The 24,682-nt window shown below is 38.8% G+C and overlaps 1 protein-coding gene across 1 annotated transcript; it reads right to left on the bottom strand.

The window, feature by feature from the left end:
* Positions 1–9,727: 9,727 nt before the first annotated feature.
* On the bottom strand, positions 9,728–24,620 carry ggps1 (geranylgeranyl diphosphate synthase 1). The gene is made up of 4 exons (XM_042502080.1): positions 24,315–24,620; positions 22,561–22,653; positions 19,901–19,971; positions 9,728–12,026 (listed from the first exon to the last, which is right to left on the bottom strand). Exons 2-4 carry the CDS (start codon positions 22,631–22,633, stop codon positions 11,223–11,225), a joined length of 948 nt encoding a protein of 315 aa, XP_042358014.1. The 5' UTR covers positions 22,634–22,653; positions 24,315–24,620; the 3' UTR covers positions 9,728–11,222.
* Between the last annotated feature and the right edge of the window lie 62 nt (positions 24,621–24,682).

The raw sequence follows: 24,682 nt of genomic DNA, 5'->3' as shown, positions 1-24,682 counted from the left end.
GCAAAATGATTTCACAGCGCCCCCTAACGTGTAGTCCCAATGGCCAGTTTCACCTACAGTTTCGAAATTCGGCACACTTATGAATCATGCCCAGATGCACAAAAAGCCTCTTGGACCCACCCCACAAACCCTACAGGAAGTCAGCCATTTTCAATTTTGTGCCCACTTTTCACCTTCAAATTTGATGTGTCAAATCTTAACCCCTTGGTGATGACAAGTTATCAAAGGTCTGCGAAAAACTGTTAAGGTTTTCCCGTCGCGCTGTGTAGAATTTTAAGGTTTCACCATAAATCAGGAAATTGTTGTAACTTTAGGGTACATTGTCCGGTTTGCCTGAAACCTCATAGTTTTGATAAAGGCCCCGCCCTGAACACATCTGGATGATAATATTCACTATCCGTTGAGGAGAAAACATTGAAACATGCAAAGTGTCTGGAGGTTTGGCTCAGTGGGTAAATCAGGTGGTTAGTGTGTCTGAGATTGCTGGTTCAAGTCTAATGTGGAACAGGTGAAATTTGACTTTTATGGCATAAATAAAATGAAATATAGGTTAATATATTTGTCTGCTTTGCTGATATAAGTCATTGATGATGTACATTGCAACAAATGCTTAAAACAGTTAAAAAACACAATTGTCACCTTGTCTCCTGAATTTTCATATACCGAATACTGAATTTTCCCTGCCAAAAACTTAAGTTGATCATGGGCCTGAGTTTTCGATAGACATCACTTCCAATACTGAGCTAAAGGGAACGTTGAAAACATGTCATGTCAGGAAGTTTGGCTCAATGGGTAAGTCAGGTGGATTGTGTGCCTGAAGTTGCTGGTTCAAGTCTTATCTGAGACAGGTGACATTTGACTTATATGGCATTAAAAAAAATAAAATATGGACTGATATACCCGTATGCTCTGCTTATATGAGTCATCGATGACTTTCCTTGAAACAAACAATTAAAAAAAACACAATTGTTTCCTTGCCTCTTGTTTTCGATAGACGTCACTGCCAACACAGGGCTAAAGGGAATGTCGAAAGCATGTGAAGTATCAGGAGGTTTGGCTCAGTGGGTAAATCAGGTGGACCGTGTGCCTAAGGTTGCTGGTTCAACTCTTATCTGGGACAGGTGAATTTTGAAGACTGAGCTAAACCCAAAGCAAGCACAGAGCTAAAGGGTACGGGGTTATGAGACAGGATGGTTAGTGAAGTTACAACAAGTTAAGTAGAGACACAGGAAGTTTAGAGTATAGAATATAAATAAATATTGGCTGATATCTGTCTGCTCTGCTGATATAAGGGTCATATGTTGTTGAAACGCAAAATTCAGTATCAGCAGTGACGCATCTATTGATACCGGTTTTACTTGTTTCGGGACCACTTCGTCTGATTTATCAGCCAAAACAATATATTACTCAACTTTATGTTTCTTAATTTGTTCTGCAATATCACAATCAGTGTCTAAACTGTATGAATCTACAGCCAAATGATATATATATATCATTTTGGCTGATAAATCAGACAAAGTGGTCCTGAAACAGGTAAAACCAGTATCGGTAGATGTGTCTGTCGAAATCAGAAATATTGGCCTAACTCATGTATAAGTTGAGTTTCCGACAGACGTCACTGCCGATACAGAATTTTGCATCTCAACCCCATATGACCCTTATATGAACGAAGCAGACAGATAGATCAGCCGATATTTTATTTTGTTTATTCCATAAAATATCATTTGGCTGTAGATTCATAAAGTTTAGACACTGAGTGTGAAATTGCAGAACAAATTAAGGCACATACAGTTGAGTGATGTATCGTTTTGGCTGATAAATCAGATGAATTCGTCCCGAAACAGGTAAAACCAGTATCGGTAGATGCGTCACTGCCGATACTGAAATTATAACCCTTATATGAGCAGAGCAGACAGATATATCAGCCGATTTTTATTTATATTCTATACTCTAAATTTCCTCTGTCTCAACTTAACTTGTAACTTCACTAACCTTCCTGTTTCTTAACCTAACTCCTTGTCTTTCCCCCAACTTCCTGTCTCTTAACAGTCCTTCCTGTCTCACAACCCAACTGCATGTAACTTGACTGATTTTCTTGTCTCTTAACCTGACTTGTCTTTCCCCCAACTTCCTGTCTCTTAACCTAACTTCTTGTCTTTCCACCAACTTCCTGTCTATCCCAACTTCCTGTATTTGACGTTCCCTTTAGCTCTGTGCTTGCTTTGGGTTTAGCTCAGTCTTCAAAATTCACCTGTCCCAGATAAGACTTGAACCAGCAACCTCAGGCACTCTAACCACCTGATTTACCCACTGAGCCAAACCTCCTGATACTTCACATGCTTTCGACATTCCCTTTAGCTGAGTATTGGCAGTGACGTCTATCGAAAACAAGAGACAAGGAGACCATTGTGTTTTTTAAACTGTTTTGTTTGTTTCAAGGAACATCATCAATAACTTATAGAGCATACGGGTATATCAGCCCATATTTTATTTTTTTTATGCCACATAAGTCAAATGTCACCTGTCTTAGATAAGACTTGAACCAGCAATTTCAGGCACACAATCCACCTGACTTACCCACTGAGCCAAAGCTCCTGACATTTCATGTGTTTTCGACGTTCCCTTTAGCTGAGTATTGGCGGTGATGTCTATCAAAAATTCGGCTGACATGAGTCAGGCCCATGATCAACTTAAGTTTTTGGCAGGGAAAATTCAGTATTCAGTATATCAAAATTCAGGAGACAAGGTGACAATTGTGTTTTTTTGTTAACTGTTTTAAGTGTTTGTTGCAATGTACATCATCAATGACTTATATCAGCAGAGCAGACAAATATATTAACCTATATTTCATTTTATTTATGCCATAAAAGTCAAATGTCACCTGTCCCACATTAGACTTGAATTAGCAATCTCAGACACACTAACCACCTGATTTACCCACTGAGCCAAACCTCCAGACACTTTGCATGTTTTTGATGTTCCCTTTAGCTTTGTGCTAACACAGCACCTTTCCAAGATAAGATTTGAACCAGCAACCTCAGGCACACTTACCACCAGAATTAGCCACTGAACCAAACTCCCAGACATTTTTCATGTTTTCAATGTTCTGTTGAACTTAAACTTGCAATGTCATGGTTTATGTGTAAGTTTTTTAACAGATTGAGCCAATGCATCTGACACTTCACCTGTGTTTTACCTTGACTATAGCTCTTTGCTTTGAACAACTGAATTCACCTGTCCTGGGTAAGGTACGAACTGATCTCATAGTCTCATAGTGCAGGCAAGCCCTCTAACCACCTGAGCTAAACCTTTAGACATTGCAATTGTGTTTTAAGTTGCACTTCAGACTATTCTCTATAAAGTGGCCTGTAAAACTTACCTGCCCTGGATACTCAAACTAAATATTCCAAATATATATAAATATATGTATTTATATATATACATGTGTGTATATATATGTGTGTGTGTGTGTGTGTGTATGTGTGTGTGTGTGTGTGTGTGTATATATATGTATATATTTATACACACACAGAATTAAATAATCAGACAATAGAAAGAAGAAAATATAAACATGATGGGTATACACACCTACATACATATTCTGTATACTTATTCACATGTGTGCTACATGGTGCAGTATGGTGGGTGCAAAAAGAATGATGTGTTATGTACAATACAGCAGCAGAGACAGAGTTAATTGTGCAATAGTTTTAAGTGCAATTTTATGAGACAAAAAGTAACAGCATTACTTAAAGGTAATTGTTCTTTTGTGTTTTTGGCAAGGGCTGGGAGGGAGTTCAGACTCCAGAGTTTTTGGGGGAGGTGGAAGACAGGGGGGAGAGTTCAGCTTCCTGACAGCCTGATGGATGAAGCTGTTCATGAGTCTGGTGGAGCAGGCACGGAGGCTCCGGTACCTTCTCACAGGAGGCTGAAGAGGCTGTGTGAAGGGTGGCTGATGTTATAAGATGTCAAGGAGAGAGGGGAGTGAGGATGAGACACCAATTATCTTTCCAGCTGTGTTCACTATGCGCTACAGGGTTTTTCAATTGTGCTCAGTGCAGCTCTTGTACCAGACAGTGATGCAGCTGGTCAGGATGCTCTTAGTGGTGCTGCGATAGAAGGTGCACATGATGGGTGGGGGGCCTCTCACTCTCTTCAGTTAATGGAGGAAGTCGAGGCGCCGCTGTGTTTTCTTCGTCAGTGATGCAGTGTTGGTTATCCAGGAGAGATCCTCACTGATGTGCACCCCCAGGAATTTGGTGCTGCTCACTCTGCACCATATGACGTCGCATTTTGACATTTTTTGACATACTTTACTCGTTTTCCTTATTTTTTTTGTCATGCTATACTATCACGTCTCGACATGCTATACTATGTGGTTTTCAGCTGGTTTTTTTTTTCATCTTGACATTTTTTGACATACTATGTCATGTCGTTTTCTGTAGTTTTTTTTAACATGCTATATTTTAATATTTTTGGCTGATTTTTTGAAATGCTATACTATGATGCGTCTCAACATGCTATACTATGCGATTTTCAGCCTTTTTTTTGGACATGTAATATTTTGACAATTTTTGACATACAATGGTATACTATGACATTTTCCATAGATTTTCGACGTGCTTTATCATTACGTAGGCTGTTTTTTCATCATTCTATACTATGATGTGTATCGACATGTTATATTAAGTGTTTTGCAGCTATTTTTTAGACATGTCATATATTGACATTGTTTATAGTGATGATTTTGGTGGTTTCTTTCAACATGACACGTTTGAACAAGCTATCATATGTTGTTTTCAGCCATTTTGTTGACATGTCAAAATTGTAAATTTTTGCTGTAGGATACTATGCGATTTTTTGCCATTTTTTCAACATGCTGGCCTTTGATTCCACTTTGTACATTATGACACGTCTGAACAAGCTATTATATGTTGTTTTTAGCCATTTTTGGGACATATCAAAATTTAACATTTTGCGATATTTCGCCATTTTTTCAACATGCTAGATCCTGACATTTCTGGCCTTTTTTGGCCTATGTTTCCACTACGAAGCATCTCTACATGCTATAATATACTGTTTTTAGCCATTTTTATGACATATCAAATTTTGACATTTTTGCCATACTATAGTATGCGATTTTTCACCATTTTTTCAACATGCTAAATTTTGACGTTTCTGGCCTTTTTTGACCTTTGTTTCCACGTTGTACACTATGGCACGTCTAAACAAGCTATTATACGTTGTTTTTAACCATTTTTGGGACATGTCAAATTTTGACATTATTGCCATACTATAGCATGCAATTTTTCGCCATTTTTTCAACATGCTAATTTACAAAGTTTTGGGGCTTTTTTGACCTTGATTTCCACTTTGTATCCTATGAGGTGTCTTTATAAGCTATTAAATATTGGTTTTAGCTATTTTTGGGACATGCCCAAATTTGACATTTTTGCCATACTATAGCATGCGATTTTTAGCCATTTTTTTGACATGCTAAATTTTGAAGTTTCTGGCCTTTTTTGACCTTGCTTTCCACTTTGTACACTATGACGTGATTGAACAAGCTAATATATGTTGTTTTTAGCCATTTTTGGGACATGTCAAATTTTGACATTTTTGCCATACTATAGCATGCGATTTTTCGCCATTTTGTCATCATGCTAAATTTTGACATTTCTGGCCTTTTTTGACCTTTGTTTCCATTTGGTACACTATGACACAATTGAACAAGCTAATATATGTTGTTTTTAGCCATTTTTGGGAAATGTCACATTTGGACATTTTTGCCATACTATAGTATGCGATTTTTCGACATTTTATCAACATGCAAAATTATGACGTTTTTGGCCTCTTCAGACCTTAGTTTCCACTTTATATACTAAGAGGCATCTCTACAAGCTAATATATGTTGTTTTTAGCCATTTTTGGGACATGTCAAATTTTGACATTTTTGCCATACTATAGCATGTGACTTTTCGCCATTTTTTCATCATGCTAAATTTTGACGTTTCTGACCTTTTTTGATCTTTGTTTCCACTTTGTACACTATGGCACATCTGAACAAGCTATTATATGTTGTTTTTAGCCATTTTTGGGACATGTCAAATTTTGACATTTTTGCCATACTATAGCATGCAATTTTTCGCCATTTTTTCATCATCTGAACAAGCTATTATATGTTGTTTTTAGCCATTTTTGGGAAATGTCACATTTGGACATTTTTGCCATACTATAGTATGCGATTTTTCGCCATCTTTGTTTCCACTTTGTACACTATGGCACGTCTGAACAAGCTATTATGTGTTGTTTTTGGCAATTTTTTAATCATGCTAATTTACAAAGTTTTTGGCATTTGTTGACCTTGGTTTCCACTTTGTATCCTATGAGGCGTCTCTACAAGCTATTAAATGTTGTTTTTAACCACTTTTGCCATACTATAGCATGTGATTTTTGACCTTTTTTTGCAAGGCTCCTAATGGTCTTGGTCCTAGTTATTCTTCAGATCTGCCTTTATCATATGAGCCCTCTCCTATTCTTAGGTATTCTGGCAGTGGCCTTTTAAAAGTCCCAAAAGTTTGAACCAAAACTCAAGGTGAGGCATCTTTTCATAACTATGGACCATGTTTGTTAAACAGCCTGCCTGGGGACCTGAGGCAGCAGAGGGGGCTGATATTTTTGAGAGGAAATTCAAAATCTATTTTTTCAGTCCCTAAATATTAATTATTAAAAAAATAAAACATTTTTATTTATTAGTATTTGTTTTGTTATTTTTTCACTTACTACTTAAGAGTATTTTATTTAGTAATGTATTTATTTTACTTAATATTTATTTTTATCTTTCATCAATATGTTTTTCTCAAGCCTCTGGTGGTTCCTCAGTTATGGTAACTCTTTCCTCAAAAGAAGGAACAAACAAGTTGGGGGAGTACTAAGTGTTAATATTTGGTTGCAGTCAAATTATGAGAAAAGTATAGAATATCTCTGGCCTTGACCTTAAATGTAGCTGGGAGCAAATGAATGATTCAGTCATTTAAAAATATCCATCGTGGGTACCATCACATATTATCATTGGTTCAATATGTGAACCAGTTTAAGTCACTTTGAAAGCTCTCAGAGGTCATGTTCATGGTTTTCTCGAGAGGCTCTTGTAGTGGAATAAAATGTCAGTTCCTCCAGTGGAGCAGTTCAGCAGCCTCACAGAGAAAAACTGCAGTTGTTCTAGCATCCCCAGAGTAAAAAATTTGTGTGACTGTCAAGCAATTTGCAGCAATCTCAGAAAACTTTACCTTTGTAAGATTTTTTTAAAATGTGTAATTTAATAAAATATAAATGAAAACCAAATAAAAAATACGAATTCCAAAAGTAAGATTTCAATTCAGCTGAATCATCACAAAGACTGAAATCAATAAAGGCGCACAAACACAGCAGCATCTATTTTCAGTGAGGAGTAGGGCTGGGTGATATGGCCTAAAAATAAAATCTCCAATTTTTTTTACACCAAACCTGATTTATGATTTTAATCTTTTTTTTTTCTTTTCCTTCTTTAAAACAAACTACAAATGACAAAGAAATGACTCAAAACAAATGTTGCTTTTGATTTTAGCAGTAAAAATTAAAGGCAAACTGAATTTCCCATTTTGGGTTAAAGTAAACAAACTTGTCTTTAACACTAAAGGCTGCAGTAAATTCACAAAACATATTTACATGAATTCATTCGTATCATATCTTTGGAAATATGCAGCACAGCTGTATCAGTAACTGCTTTCGGTGTTTCTACATCACCTGCACTCGTCTATATTAGTTACGCTGAGGGTTTAGAGAACAGCAGAACTTCTTCTACAGCTGCCAACAGCCCGCCATCACTCCAACTTAGAGAATGAGTGAAATCAAAGCATGGAGTTGGGCTGAGGGCACCAGGCCCCCAAATCACTAAATCAGCCCCTGATAACAAGGAGGAGAGCAGCAGAGAGCAGCTGGGTGAGAGGTCTGTCAATGCGCTGCTGTCAGTCTGCTCTGATAGATTTATCGATCAGCTGTGTCATCAGCCAGGTGTGATTGATTTTATTAGGCACAAATAGTAAAATTAATCACTTGGGCTCAGTTACTTTGGTTCAGGCAGTAATGTGCGGCACGAGCTGCGCTCTAGTATCCAAATACGCGCACACGCACGGGGGGTCTCTAGTCTCGTTAACGCTGTTAGGAAACACTGCAGATTTTTAGCGGTGTCCTGTCATACGGGACACAGCGGGAAAACGCTTCCACTAATGTCGGCTGCTTTTTACCAGCTGTCTGTGGGCTGACGCGGTCTCGTGCATCTCAGAGTGAGACACATTGTCCCCCTGGACTGCTGCCTCTGTTTGAGATGTTGAAACAAAGTGTTTAGTTGCAACAGCCTTTAAATAAACTTTGCAGCGGACTGTGGTGTGTTCGAGATCTGACACCGCAAAACCGAAACCAGTTCCGAATGAATGACCAGACTGTCTTTTTTTGGGGAACGTATGGCGGAGGCGAAAATCGAGATTTTCATTCTTAAAAATCGCCCTGAACCCACAAATTCGAATTAATCGATAAAATCGATTTATCGCCCAGTCCAAGGGGAGGTTTTAAAAAAAATATAGCAATAAATAACATTAATGAAATATCTATTGGAGTGCTCACCCAGTGATAAATAATCCAAAGCTTGCAGAGGATGAGGGAGACAGTGAGTGAGCCATGTCGCTCCTCACACAAAAGCTATTCTGTTTAGCTCTCAAACAGAACTCAAATGCTGTGGGTGGAGACAATCAATCTCGTCAACCTAGAGAGAGAAAAAACCGTTAGAAGCTTTCATTATTGTGATGGACTTAAATCGGCTCTAGGAAAGCCACTTCATAGGTCTGTGCTGTTTATCAAATCAGAAAAGCATTTGCATCGCATTTTCCCTACACTTGTAGCTGTTTGGAAGGAAAATTAGTTGAGGCACCGGCTCGCCCTGGATTATCAAGAATTTGACATTTTTTGACGAATAGATGTATTTTCAGAAAAGCCCGCGATTCAATCCGAAAGTCACGTAATTAATTGAACTGCAGCTGTCAAGAGCAAGAGCTTCGGTAAGTCAAAAGAGCTGTCTGGGACAGATAGCCTCTGTCCACCACAGCAGCTGAGGAGAGACTCAACAGTATTAACACAAGCAGCAGATAATACAGGATTTAGGCTGGTGCCCTGTATTTCAAACCTAACTCACAATCAAACGCCAGCCACGTCCATAGCAACCAGCTAGCGTGAGTGCTCAGTCAAGGTTCCTTAAAAGAAACCACGTGGCAGCAATTGTGTAATACCTTGCATCAGCCGGTGCGCTTCACAGGCAGCACTATTCAGCACGGAGTTGCAAAAGTATCGCTTGCCTTGAAGAATAAACACATGGATCTGATGCAACAGGAGAAGGCTTAAGATAATATATACCGAGGATAATGATGGCTCAGTGTGTTGTAATGGTGTGTTAGGTGTGTGTGTGTGCATAGAGTAAATGTTTGGGATCCTAGATAAGACATTCAGTCCAGTGCAGAGCTTTTGTCATTCACATCTTGATTTTCAGTTACACTCATGTGCTCAATAGATGGTGCTGCTTATCTCTAGAGAAAAGTCCCTCTCTTCCCCCTTACATCAAACATGTTCAGTTAAAAAAAAAAAAAGATGCCACAGGGAGATGTCAATTTTTGTTTTAGAAGACAGACAAGTCTACAGGTTATCTTTTTTGTATTTAATAGATGCAAAGAAGTTCGCAACTGCAGCACAGTGTCTATGTATAAATATCATAACTGAATCACCCTAACACAATATAGATTTGAAGAGCTGTACTGAATCTGAACCAGATGGAAACGCAGTCTGGGATAAACCAAAACATCAACAGAGTATTCATATACAGCCGAGCATAAACAAGCATGAGCACTACTTTGCATATAATGCCGGCGTGTTACATAACAAGTAGACAATTGAGTTGCAGAGGTCTTTTCTACAGGATTGGCACTCTTGGCGGCTTAATGATCAAGGATCCCAAAATCACACATCATACACTCGAGAGAGATGTCTTATTTTAAACAGGGACTTTAGAAAAAAAGAAAACGCACAGGATTCAAGCGGCTTTAGATAAACAATTTTCATCTGGTGACAGAACATAAAAAAATACATTTATATGCAGTGTAGTACACATCAAAAGGAAGGCTTTTAAGCTTTGTTGCCGTCTTGCCATTTTTCATTTTCAAAAAGCAAACGAATGCAAGAAGTTTCTTTCTTAATGTATTTCTTCCACTGACTGCACTGCTACAGTTGGATACAAAAATTGGTGGTGTGTGTTTTGTCGAGCAACACTTGAAGGATGCCGTCAAGCACACAAAAGAGAAAGGCAACATTTGGGGGCTCCTTCTCTGTCTCATAGCTGCTGAATGCAGTTAACGCTGTCTACCAGAATTCAACAGTTGAGTTTGATTATTAATTGTGACTCATTAAATAGTTTGTGGATGTAACATATCAGAGTGTGTTGAGCTTTTTGGGAATATGTCTATCTGAATTAGTGAAGAGTCATTTCGTGGGCTGGTTTTGTGATTGTTGTGGCCTAAAATGCCTGATTACACAGCAGCTTATCTTAAAAAAATTGATACAATGTGTAATGTTCTTAGGCTTTTTTTCTATCATGACATAGGATGTCAGTCAGTCAGTCATTTTCTGCAACCGCTTGTCCACGTAAGAGTCGCGGGGGGGCTGGAGCCAATCCCAGCTGTCATTGGGCAGAAGGCGGGGTACACCCTGGACAGATCGCCAGACTATGACATAGGATGCACATCCTGAAATAATGCATTTTCAGAGCCAATTTTGACATAAAATAAGGGTACATGAGTTTGCGTTATGGTACTGTTCGCTCCCAACGCCCCAAATGGCTCGACGCAGTCATTAAGCCCGTTACTAAACATTATGTCAGCCATCTGATGACAACAGTTATCCCTGTCACTGTGTGTGACTGGTGTAACAGTAGTCTTCAGATAAACAGAGAGAGATCAGGCAAAGAGGGGGCTCAGTGATCAAATCACTGGAAATCAATGGATAAAATTGCAAGGTTGCAAAGAATTCACAAGAACGAGCTGAATTTGTGCTAATTGTTGCTACGCCACATTGCAAAATCCTGGAGGGACTGAGTGAATTAGCAAAGCTTCTGTGAGTTGTGTAGCATTGAAAAGTGGACGAGGTCAGTGGTTCTGGCTGGAGTGTGGCTCAGTGCTGGACTCTGCCGCAGCTTCAGCCTCACGATGCATGTGGCTGAGCTGTTTGATGAGGCTCTCTAGTTGAGGGTTTCCCCCAAGCTCCCTGATGAGGCGGTAGGCCTCTGCCTCCAGGTCCCGCAGAGTCTGACGGGTGTAGGCGAACGATCCTACCTTCTCCAGGTAGTCCACACAGTATCGTTTGACGTCCACGTTCTCTGTGCGCTGCCTCAGGATGTTCTGCACCTGCGTGCTTTCTGGATGCGACCATATAGCATGAATGGCAGGAAAGGAGAACTTGCCTTCGGTAAGGTCTTCACAGAAGCTCTTGTTCTCACTGTACTCACAAGAGCTCAGGTTGCCGTAGTCATCGCGGATCTGAAAGAAGAGGCCCAGTGTGTCCAGGAGAGGTTTCAGGTCCTGTTTCCAATCTGAGAAGAGCTGCATGAGGCCCACAGCCAGACCAAACAGTCCTCCAGTTTTCTGCAGCACCATGTTGCGGTACTCCTGCTCAGTGGGACAGGTGTAGGTGTCCCTCCAGTGGATGTCCAGGCCCTGACCTCTGTGCAGCTCCAGCAGCTGCCGAGTAAACACTCGGACAGCCTCAGGATGCTCCAAGGTCAGCACCTTCTCCAACCCCAGGAAGTAGACGTAGTTGGCTGAGTTGATGACGGAGGGGATGCCATAGATGCTATGAGCCACAGGGAATCCTCGCCGCAGCTTGGAGCTGTCCTCAATGTCATCTATGAGCAAACTGGCATTGTGCAGCATCTCAGTCACCTCGATGATCACCTGAACATGAAGCAAGCAAATTTCATTATACACAATAACATTATGCAGAAATTAACAATACATATCTTATCAATTTTTCCATTTCATATTAATTCATGTTTTTATGTTTAGTCACACTAACTTTCAGTAACTATTTTAATGATGCTTGTGCTGAGAAAACCTCCTTTCCCTACTCCTGACTGTCAACACAGATGGTAACAAGTTGTCAAGGGATCTGTGTAAATTATGTATTACAACTTGTATACAGCAGAGGGTGCCATGGTTACACTCTTGCCTGCACTGCTTTAGTAAGAGTCTTTGTCAGCAGACAAAATTGTTGTTGCTCAAACAAACCAGGCAGTCAGTCAGAGAGAATGAAGAGTTCAGCAAAGATAAACTCCAGACTGGAGTAGTTTCAGATCCACAAGGTTAAGAAATAACAGGTAACACTGCAGGGCTTAGAGCACTTTAACCTCCTCTAGAGAGAGAATAAAGTAGACAGAGAACTTATCCTTTGCCATAAACGACAAGTGTGACATGTTCCAAATAGAGTATGACCCCCAAGGGCTATGTAGACAATGGACAAATTAGCAAACAGCAATGTTTAACATCTTCTATCCATCAAGAGGATGTCATTTTTGATAACCTAAACTGTCTTTCTTTCATGTCCTTGTTTGACACAAAACAGCCTCGGTTGCCATCAGGTGTCTGCTGTCTTGAACTGGCCATGCAGCCTGCTGGAGTGCTCTGCTGATTTAAAAGACAAGTGGTGTGGCCTGGTAATGAAAGCTGTTTGTATGGGGCTGGGGAGCACAAAGAGAGGCTCAGTGGGTCAGGCAGATGGCCAAGGCTGGGCCAGTTGAGCAGTTTATCCGGCAAACACAACCTTTCCCTCGGCAGGGTCCCGACACTCGCTCACCCTGCAACCTCAGTGAGCCACTCACAAGAGAAGGGGGGAGTGTGGGTAAAGCTACAATGAATGCACACATGAAGGAGAAAATGGAATATTACGGAGCCAAAAACATACTCAAGGATTCAAAAGGTTTACTGCGAACAGACTGCCGTCTCTGTGAATTACAATTCCCTGTCAGGATAAAGGAACAAGGGCACAATCAAGAAGACACGATTTGAAGACGCAGATAACAACAGCAGTTATCAAAGCCAGACATAAGCACCAACAATTCAAGTTTTGGACTTTGAGTGTCTGCAAGGAAACAAATTAGTCAGACTGTCGCTGTGTAATTCTGCCGTTTAAGTGCCAAGTGCCTTCAGTGCTCCGCAAGACTTCATTGATTATCACCAGAGGTTACTGATGCAGGAACTCGCTCTGTTTGCCAAAGCAACAATCAGTGATCCATTAAGAATGCAGGGACTCCTTCACTACAAACACATGCACTCCAGTCCATATATTGTAGGGAAATAACTCTGAAACATACAAGTCAATGCACACATAAGCCTGGTGGTGGTTAGCACCTAAAGTAATCCCTCTGAGTCATCCTGCAGGACTGATGAAGTCTGGCCAAGGTTTTAACATGATCATCCCACATGATCACACACCACGCCTACTGCATTGTGTCATTCAAAAATGCTTCCTCATTCATCTGGAAAAGCAGTCTCAATGTGCAAATATGACTTGAATTGTTTTACCTTTGTAATGTGTCCTTGAGTGCTGAGAAAAGCGCTTATAAATAAAATGTATTATTATTAGTAAATATGGCAGATGTCCTTACAAATTTGTGTAAAATGCTCAGGAAGCCTCTGTATAATCTTAATCTGGGATTTATGCTTTGTGTGGTTTTTAAATATTGTTTGCTGATGCTGTGTCCCCACAGTTTGTCTTCATCAATTGTCTTGCATTTTGTTTGATGCAGTGTGGTGAAGTCAGAGACAATTTTAAACAATGTAGATAATGGAGTCTGTAAATTTTAAACTAACATTCAATGCAGGGTTTTTCTGCATTTTTTTTTTTTACATTATGTGGAGAGTCACTGCACCAGAGACAAACAGCACCTTCACAGTCATCATAAAACAACAACAATACAACAATAAAACACTATGCAGCCAGGTATACCTCAAACAACATATAGACTCATACAAAAGTAATCATAACTTATTACCCACTAGAAACGTGTAGCAGTGTATTTTTCAGCAGAGAATGTGCCATCTTTATTTTCTTCATATTATCTGTGTTTGGGATGTTTATGGTTGTGTACACCTACAGCTCTCAGGTGAGGTCGGGGCTTTTAAGAAGGTAGCAACCAGGTTCCAGACAATAAGCAGCTAGCATCAAAGAGAAACAAATGAAGTGAAACACAAAACTAGAGTGAAGCGACTGCCCCGAGAATGAGTTCTAAAACCTGGAAGTGAGTTGGCATTTAAGCACAGCCAATGGGATTTTTCCAATGGAAAATTCCCATTGGCTTTTTGATGAGTGAAGTAGGGCGATGCTAATTTCCATGGAAGCAACTACATTGTAGTCACTCTGCCTCACTCATGTTAACTACAGGAAGCTCTACACCGGAGGCATTTACAGAAAAACTTCATCCCTCGAGCACTCTCTCTGGGGTTGGCTTTTACTTTCACTTTCACTGGCGACCATGTTTACAAACAGTAATGACAATCCTGCATAGTATACCTTTAAATAAAACTAACATACAGGGAAAAGAGCAGAGGAGCCATTTTAGCAATGTCATATATTTAATGAGTGTGGCTATTGTTAAAGTTGTCATGAACTAATTAAATTTATCATGAGCTGAGTTATGTCTGGCAAATGACTGCAGTGAAACTAGTTCCTTGGAAAAACCCTACAAAAGTAAAACAAATATACTGTCTAACCTGATCCTGGCTTTACTGTTGTACAATCTGCTGCTGTCACAACTTATCTGCTCCATGTAACGATAACCCTCTAACACACTACAGGCTGTATCCAGACATCTGACCTGTCTATAACTTGTATTATCATCCAGAAGTTCTGAGTTGCTCCATATATCATGTTTGATATGCTAACCTGCAACCCACTGCCTTGTTATTTTCTCATGGAGGCAGCTACATTATAGTCACTTTGCATCACTCATATTAAAAACTACAAGAAGCTCTATGCCTGAGGCATTCCCCTGAATGACACATTTTCAAAGTAGAAGACAGAAGACAATATATAAAAGTTAACCTCTCTACACTGTCGCAGAGAGCAGAGCACAGTCAGCTAAAGGTCGTGAAGCAACTGATGTGTACAGAGGGAATTTCCCAAACCTCCACAACCTGTTATGTACTACAGCGTAGAGAAGCACATATGGGGGTTTGATAAAAAATTCATTGCGAAAATGAATGAGACAGTGTGCCACTGTCACTGCCTCCATCTATCTGAAGGCACGGTTGTTTCCATGGCGGCGACTTCTTGGCAGCAGTGTGCTAATGATGACGAGAGGAGTGCTCTCAGTCTGCATGATGGGTTCAGCAGGAGTTTACAGAGCTGCTACATGGAGCGAGCAAAGGGGAGACCAAGGGAGTCACAGGGGGAGAGAGTTCTTTGATATGCCAAACATGGAAATCCTGTCTAAAGTGGAATTATCAGGAGAACAAAAGGCGATTTGAGTACAATCTACATATGAATGTCGGCCATATGATCTGCCAGCCTGCCACACATCAAAATCAGATCAAACATAAAAACTCTACAGTAACGTGTCACTGTAGCCTCGAGGAGAGGATGTGCTTCTGAATTGGAAATGTCAGCAATTCAGTCAAGAAACGTAGCGAGATGTGATGTGAAAATATTAAAAAATGAATATTGAGTCGCTCCTTTGCAAATTGAATTAATTCATCTGAAGACATGCAACCCACTGTAATAGCAGCAGTGTGAAGGGTATGATTAAATAAATCTCTACTGATGCAAAATGTGAGATGGATGCTGTAGCAGGAGGAGGGCTGACATGACAGGATTGATTTATAATATTCAATAATTCCTCAGAAGATACTGACAACTTTATTACTCACAACATACACCTAGTTTTTTATACAGATGCCTAAAACCAGTCAGCACATCACATTGGGGGAGGACTTTAATTGTGCACTGGAAGATAAAAATGACCACAGGAGACATCAGCGCGACCTCTGAGCTTCGCAGCAGAACTAGGATTCCTCTGCTTGGGGAGGGGGTTATAAAACATTCAGGACAAAGGGAAACCTGTTGAACGGCAAACTTAATGAGACCTGACAGGCACAGCACTTAGCATTCTGCACTGCAAAAGGCATGTAGATTCAGAAAAGTACAGTCTCCACATTTTTATTACCTGACAAAGGGCCAGTATTCAGCCACTACAATGTTAATGCTGTCAGTATAATAAGGTCAACGGCCTGTTCTCTTCAAGTGAACAGTAGCGAGGGCCCTGCTCAATAAAACTAATAAATCCTAAATGGCTAATTAGAAAGTAATCTGACTGAAGAAAAGCAGGAATGCCAATCAGCCCGCGATCTGTGCACGCTCTTCAATATGTCTGTAGCAATCTAATCAGGCAGCATCCAAGAATGTGTTACAACAACACTGAAATGGATGAGTGGGGGCGTAGGTTTGTGACTTGAATCATGCTAATCCTTTGCTCACAGTGGTGATCGGGAACACATGAAGCTGAAAAAGCAGTCGTCTCACACAGTGGGTAGAGCCATATACACATATACAAATATTCCCATCTCACTACTATTTACTGCACCATCTGGAGTATACTGTAAAGTTAAACAATGACCTACACATTTTCATTCAAAAAGCAGAAACTACTATCATCATCCCACTTCCAAAATAATGTGTTAAAAGCATTTTATCATGCAATATTAGCACACAGTGAACTAAAAATTGTGGTGACTAGCCCCATTATGTTCCCTGAATACCCATGAATTACAAACAGCAGCTATTGCAACTGATGATCTTTCAAGATTATTTTTAACCAAATTTGAGACTGACTTTTGGACAAGCCACCTTCCAAGCTCTGCAGGTTAAGTATTAAATTAAGTAGTGTATATGTTGTCCCTTGCAGAGCTAGGCTTTATATACATATATGGGTATTACAGTGAGTTCGGTCAATCCACATTTTTCCAACACGTAGGTGCAAGTTTTAAGTTAAAAGACAGCATTAGGTTCAACAGCAGGTTTAACAATTTGTTACATTATGTGGATCTTTAACACACAAGAGCTTGCATCACTTGGACAAAAACAAAGTAAAGAAAGTATGGAAAATGATGAAAATGATGGAAAAAGTTTATGGCAATTAAGACCTCACAAATTCAAGTTTAAGACTGTTTAATGAGTTTTAAGGTCTCATATTTATAAAATTGAATTGAAGATTTTAAAACCTTTAATGGACCGGATAGACATCCTACAAAAAAATACACAGTATAATTTTGTTTGTAGTCATTACTATCAATTAGAGCTGCAACTAATGATTATTTTGATAATCGATTAATCGGTCGATTATTTTTTTGATTAAGCGGTGAATCGTATTTAAAACAATTAAAATAGAAATAATAATAAAATAAGCATTTTTTTCTCCCATCCCTTTGTTCAAAAACAGATTATCATTGACAACTGTACAAAAAGTGCAGTGAATAAACAGGCGGTTGCTTGAACATCCCTGAGCTGTCAAAATAATATTAAATTAGAAATAATAAATAACTACAATATCAAACATGAAACAAATCAAAAACTAAATGTTGACAGCTTTTACAACATACCGTTACGTTTTCTTACCTGCCATTGAGCTCTCCTCCTCCTCACTTTCGCTTTCGTTTTAGATGCTGCGTCATAATCGTCGTGCTTGCATGCCGTGTCGTGTAACTTTTGCATATTTTGCAGCTAACGCACTTCATTGTTTTGCATAACGTGAAGTGCTCCCAAACTTTTGTTTTCATATAAAACGTTGTCTCTGCCGCTGCCATGCCTCTTCAAAACACCGGTTTCTCCCATCGGTATTTGTGTAAACAGTCCCGCGACACAGCCAGTGACGTATTTTAGCGATTCGTTGTTGAAGCCCTATTATCAATATAGTGTTTTCCTTTTTAAGTCAACCTTAAAAGTGCAAATCTACTGTAACTCAAGGACACTGAACGCAAGTACCCGAACAGCAGATAGCAGCTGATATGAATGAAAATACTGTGATGTGAATTCAGTAAATTAGGCCGTACTCATTTTGGCAAAAGAACTTTTGCTAAATCTAAACTGATTAATTTTAAAACCATTTTACACATTATTTGCACTTGTCGCTTGGCACCTTCCCAACCCAAAACATAAAATTCTTTTAGGTATTGACATGTTAAACTGTCAAAAAACACCAATATTATAAAACACTCAAAACACAACAATCAGCATATTTTGAAAGCCTTTGATGACTGTGTTATGTTTCTGCTAAATTGTTACCAACAATGGCATTGTAAGCTTGCATTGTTTAACTTTTCTTTTAACTTCCTTTTAAACATAATTGTGAGAAGTGCTCTTTATGATATTGTTAAATAAAGGTGTTATTAATATGCCACCACTGAGCTACTTGAAAGGTCTGAGTCATGAGACACCTTGAAATGAAACAGTAGATGTAACAGCGACCCTGTCAGTGAGCACCTTTTCAGAAATGAAGAATAGAGAGCAAACAGTATTATGAATACATTCACAGAGGGAAAGACGTCATCAGTGTCAAAGCCTGAATGATACGTCATGATTTAGAAAAGAAAATACATCAATCGCCCAATCAGTGATTCTCTTTAAACAATACTAACTACAGGTATTTCCACATATTTCATTGGTTAAAGCCTGTATTTTTATGCAAATTGTACCTTCATCATTAAGTGCTGTTCTTGAAATGGGGTCTGAGTCATAAAAATGGTCTGGTGTAGAAATATGAACACAACAAAAGATATTGTTAGTCTCATCAGCTTAAGTATAAACCCACAAAGCCTGCGATGTGAGATGTGGGCGGCAATTCAGAGGTTTGAAAATGGGTAAATCTTCTGAGCCTTAAAGCAGTCAAACCTCACAATCAATCGCCTCTTAAAAACAGTTAATTGCCTGACAAAATGCAACACAAACAGGGTCACTGGTAAAAAGAAATCCACAACAAATAACTGTATGAAGAAGTCTGCAGGTCTACAGAACTTTTTTCCATATTTTAGCTTATTGTATTAATTTTGGACCCCACATCTTAACTGTGTGGTTCAGTCTTAAATGTGTTTGCAACAGCGAGTAACAATTTTCAGAAAAGAAAGAAATCAGACCACACTGTGCACAACCTGCTCTGCACCAAACCACAGACAAACTTGTCTACCAGGTAATGAGACATCAAGCAAACTTTAAATTCAGATATTTGTCTCAGCAGTTGATAAAGACCAAACCTAATCTAATGATAATTATGGTCCATGTCTGCTGGATGTTTAAATGAACATGTTAGCTGATCAACTTGTTTTAGAGTTCTTCTGTCCCCTTGGTTGAATGCAGCGTTAGTATTTGGCTATAATTATGGTGAGTTTCCACACCATTTATATGTGCAAACAAAATGCATCCACCTTCAACAATTCATGAAATTAGCAGTAAGAAAAAGCCTCAGATCATCAAACAAATATAGACAGGGGTAATTGTCCTGTTTTTGAAAGCATTGCCCACATTTTCCATTTTATTCCATTTGATCTTCAGCTGCATTAACGACCTCCTGTAATAAATCATGGATGCTCTAAGCTCCACATCCAAGCATTACATTTACATTCAGTTAGGAGCAACTCAGCTGACAGAACACTCTGGTTGCATTACAAAATAAATTGCCTACTCAGAATGAGCGCGGCATGATTTCACCTTCCTGGACCTGTCTACGACAATAAACATCAGATGACTCTGAATGTTAAGAGGCTTGAAATGGCCGATTACTCACCTGCAGTTTGTCCTCTGGGACATTGAGCCAGTGGTTAAAGGCTTGGGATAGTTTTGTCCTCACCTGTTTTCCTGAGAAAAGAGCAGACAAGAAAAGTTCAGGTTGTAATAGGCAAAGACATGCCGGCTGTAGTATGCAAAGGAAAAGACAGGATTTAAGCAAATCCTTCACAATGACTTCTGTTGCAAATCATTTGCTCATTCTACTTTACTTATATAGCATTTTTTCTTTGGGTCATTATGTCACTGATATTTGAGAATGGACAATAGGTTTACATTAACACAGCTGGTGGGTGGTAACCACATACATTAAACCAAGGTTTAAAGGAAAACTACATTGTTTCTCTGGAATTGTATTTTATAGGATTCCTTGTGAAAAATAAATTGTTTGAATAACTGATTTATTTTAGAGCCTTTGTTTTATTGTAATAATTCCAGCCAATATAGCAGGCAGAGGTGGGACGAGTCATTGTTCTGCAAGTCACAGGTAAGTCTCAAGTCTATGCAACTACAGCAAGTCCCAAGTCAAGACTGACAATTCCCAAGTCCTAAACTTTGAGTTTCAAGTCCCAAACAAGCCATAAGGCACTCTTCACTAAATCTAATGCCATTTTAACAACAAATGTATAATGTATTAAATTTACAGATATCCGGAATACATTTTCATTTGTATTAATTTGTTAAAACAAGTTTGCTGACTAATTTTTAACCTGCAAACTTTACATACCACAATTCATTTTTCTTTCACCGTAGTTTTTGTCAGTGAGTAAAATTATCTTTGGTATTTATTTATTTTATTTTTTTTACAACTGGCTCTCAGTAACATGATATCAGTTCTTCAAGGTTCTCTCTTGCTACTTGACTGGATGCTCTCAGACTGGATCTGGGTAAAAAGTGTCAACTTGTTGGGAACGATTATAAGTATTGTTAGTTGATTCTGGAAGTTTCTGGAAATAATTTTAAAAAACGGGGTATCAACTCTCAAGTCAAAAGGCTCAAGTCCAGGTGAAGTCACGAGTCATTGGTGCTAAAATCCAAGTCGAGCCTTTTTTGATTTTGTCAAATCAATAGTAAAATCAAAAACTTTGTGCCTGAAGTCTGACTTGATTCAAAGTCATATGACTGGAGTCCACACCTCTGATAACTAGAAAGCACAACACTGATATCACCCTCACTGTTGTGGACAGAGTTCTGCAAGAAACAATGAGAGTAAAAGAGCCTCGCACAAATTAAAATATTTCAATCCCACCTATCACAAGCAGCTATCTAAAGGTCTAAATAAAGATAAACTCTCTTTTTTTATACTTGCAGAGCCAATTCTCAGGTAAACTTGCAGGTCAGCCTTAGCACACAACTCTGTTTAGGCAACAGCAAAGGCAGGATGTGACTCAAGTAACTTTGAAATGGAAAGAAAAAGATGAGAAGAAATGTCCTTTGGCTGGTCTAAATTGAAGCACAGGAAGTTTTCTATTTGTTCAGCAGCAAGGTTTAAGGCTTGTTTTTCTTTGACCCCATTGGATTCTGTTGTAAAGCCGTTTCCAGCTGAGTGCTCACATCCACAATAGTAACAGGAGAGAGTACAATTTCAGGAGAGGGTACAATTTTATATAAACTTATATTCATGTCCACCAAATCTATGAGAAAACATCACATACTTCAAACACAGAAATTTTCCTTTAATGAGAATGTTTGCTGTAAGACCTTATAATGATCTCAACTTGAGGGCCTGAATGACAGTGACACTGCAAAAGAGGAAACATCCCGACTAACTGAGGCCCATAGGACTTGTCCTATTTACCAAAAATGAAATTCTGGTGTCAGGACAGTCCCTTCTCCACTGACAGAGAGTGACCAATCAAAGTTGAAGGAACAAAGTCTGTCGCCTCAAGAGCAGCTAAGGAAGTGCTTGGTCAAATTAGCCAAAAAAAAAAATTAAAAAAAAAAATACATGAACAGAACTATGCAAAGCTTGCTGATTTTTGGGTATTGAAATTCTATTTTCTTTTACCATTTTATTACCATTTGGAGTCATCAATGTGTGAATCACAGCCCCACATATAACCAATGTGACAAATTCTGCAGTGAAACATTAAAATGAAAAAAGAAAAAGGAAAAAAAAAGAAAAATGTAATTCAGGTCTGAATAACAGAACATTTTTAACATAGTGAGGCCATATGCTGCTGCCAAAATACAGATTTGTAGCTTGAATATTATATAAGTCAGTCATTTTGTTTCAAATGCACCATGTCAAACAAATAGTTTGCTTAAAAACTAACTGTATATGTCACAGTGGATGAATTTAAAGCCATTTCAGTTTAAGTCTACTTTGCCACTGCAGTAACATACCCATACACAAATGAATTAAGGAGCAACTCCTAATAATACAAAGCTAGGTGTTAACGTTGACCGACAAGATGAACTCTCATCCAATGCCACATGCAGTTTATGTCTGCTGTGTGTACACTACAGCCTTTCATCATGTTCATCATTTTAGGCATTTTGCTGATGCTATGATCCAGTGTGACGAACAGAAAATGAACAGGTCAGGGCTCAGTGTCGCTCTACAATGCATCAGCAGTCTATGCTTTAGCTGCATGTCCGCATGCATCCATACATGTCTCTTCCACCACTCTGCAGTCACTGACATGTAGAAACACTCACCTGGTAGCTGCAACAAGTACTTGTATGGTTCAAGCAGAATTCTCTCAGAAGGGGCTTCTGAGTCACCATCCATTGCTCCAAGTTTACACAAATCTATGATGGAGGACAAGAAACAAAATAAGTAAAATAATAATGGTGATATTATTGAGCTCTAAAAGTTAAATAGCTAAGTGCAAGTCCACAATTACACACGATTAAACATAAATATTGAAGTGGTGTCTGTGCTGTGTTCATGATGGGCTACTTGTTATTTTTCAGTACCAAACATAAAGTTGGCTCTAAACTGACAGAGCAGGAAGTGTTGAGTAGACAGAAATGTAGTTTACGAAATTGCAGAAAGAAGTGTGTTGACGTGACAGGAACAACATCAGACTTGAAGGACATCTTAGTGTAACTGACATAAGAAACATGACTGCAACATGCTGCAACACATTTAACAGCAGAATACACAGAAACTGTGGGTATGAGCAACAATTTTACTCTTTAGCAGTACTTTTTATTAAATAAGCACATAACTGAGACACAAATGCAATAAGAAAACAATGCAGAGCTGTTGTTTGAATCACTTTACTCATCTAAACCAAAGAAGAAAATTAGAACAGAGCCTGTCAGAACCTTTACAGCCAAAAAAGGCTCAGAGAAATCAAAATAAAGATTTTCATGATGTGTCAGACGCATGTACAGAGCCAGTAAATCCCCTGGTGTATGGTGACACACTGATCACATGACTGGGTTTAAGTTAAAACAATTACAGTACTGTTGAATCACACAAACTAGTGATGTAGCAATAAAAATAGAAAAGGTTGGGTTGTCTGTGACAGCTAGGAATCATCATCAGAAAAATCCCTTACAATTCACAAAAGATGACAGTTTAGACTTAATTTCCCAAAAGGCCCAAGCTAGATCATTTACATCTGGTCACATCATTAACACTAAAATAATCTCAACCTAAAATAAAAAAGTGTGAAAACAATTTAAGGGCACTAAAAAAATGACTTAAAAAATGACAATTCACTGCAAGTCAGCTTGTGATTGCATACTGATGGCAAGGTTCACATTATAACCAAATTATCAGACTGCCAAAACATTTTCTTAAAGTGACTCATTGCTGGATTTCAGTTCCACCAAGTGACAATGCAACATCACATTAAGAAGAGCGGATCTCTCCCCACGTAATATCATTTACTGAGTCATCATTGCTTTTAAAAAGCTGACATCCTAAGATGTAGAGAATTGCTAGTGTAATAGGAACTGTACTATCTTACATATCCCTGCAACTGGTAATGGAGTATACAACACTTTGCGTTATTGATGTAAAGTCTTAAACAAATATGACATAAAAAGACATTTTTATCCCCATGTTGTCTACAATAAGTGCCTAAATGGAATTAACATAAGTTTCATTTCAGAGTAAAGTTTCATTTCAGAGTAAAACCATTACTCCGTTCAATTATTCAATACTTGTTCTTTGAAATGTTATCATATTGGGTTAGAAGCAAAAAACCAATGTAAAATATTGAAACTTATGTTGTTGTTTTTTTTAGGAATAAGTTTGTGAAAAGTTACGTTTTAGCAACAACTTTCCCTTCATATTGACAATGCCCTTCCCTTACGATGGCACTTAAACAACATTAATTAATGTTTAATTAAACAGTGACAAATTACTCATACACTGGGGAGCTTTAAAACTAAAATGCTGCTGTTACATTTATAAAATCTCCTTTTTTTTTTACAGTGTTCTCGACTCCACCCACCTTGGCTGCCTCCTGTCAGTCTGCTGACTTGCCTCCTGTATTCCCGTTAGCCACACTGCTAGATAGCTAGCATTAGCATGCTAACATAAACGCGCCAGTAAACCACCGTTGGGCATTTCTTTCTTTCTTTTTCGAAAGAAAGGCGTCCACTCAAACGCTGGTCGACTAAGGCACACGATATGACAGTTACATCCACACTCTCATTTCATTTTTGGTCCGCGTGTTACTGGCTAACACACCACATGCTATGCTAGGCTAGTGCCGCTTTTGCTACGCATTGTACAGACAGTTTTCGAGACAGGCTGGTGATGATGAGCTACATATATATGCTTCGGAGTCGTTACAGAGCACGCGCAGAGTAGGTGGGG

This window comes from Plectropomus leopardus, chromosome 15 (assembly GCF_008729295.1).
Source record: "Plectropomus leopardus isolate mb chromosome 15, YSFRI_Pleo_2.0, whole genome shotgun sequence".
NCBI classification, from domain to species: domain Eukaryota; kingdom Metazoa; phylum Chordata; class Actinopteri; order Perciformes; family Serranidae; genus Plectropomus; species Plectropomus leopardus.
The sequence above is the reverse complement of the archived record's forward strand: the minus strand, read 5'-3'. Positions and strand labels throughout refer to the sequence as shown.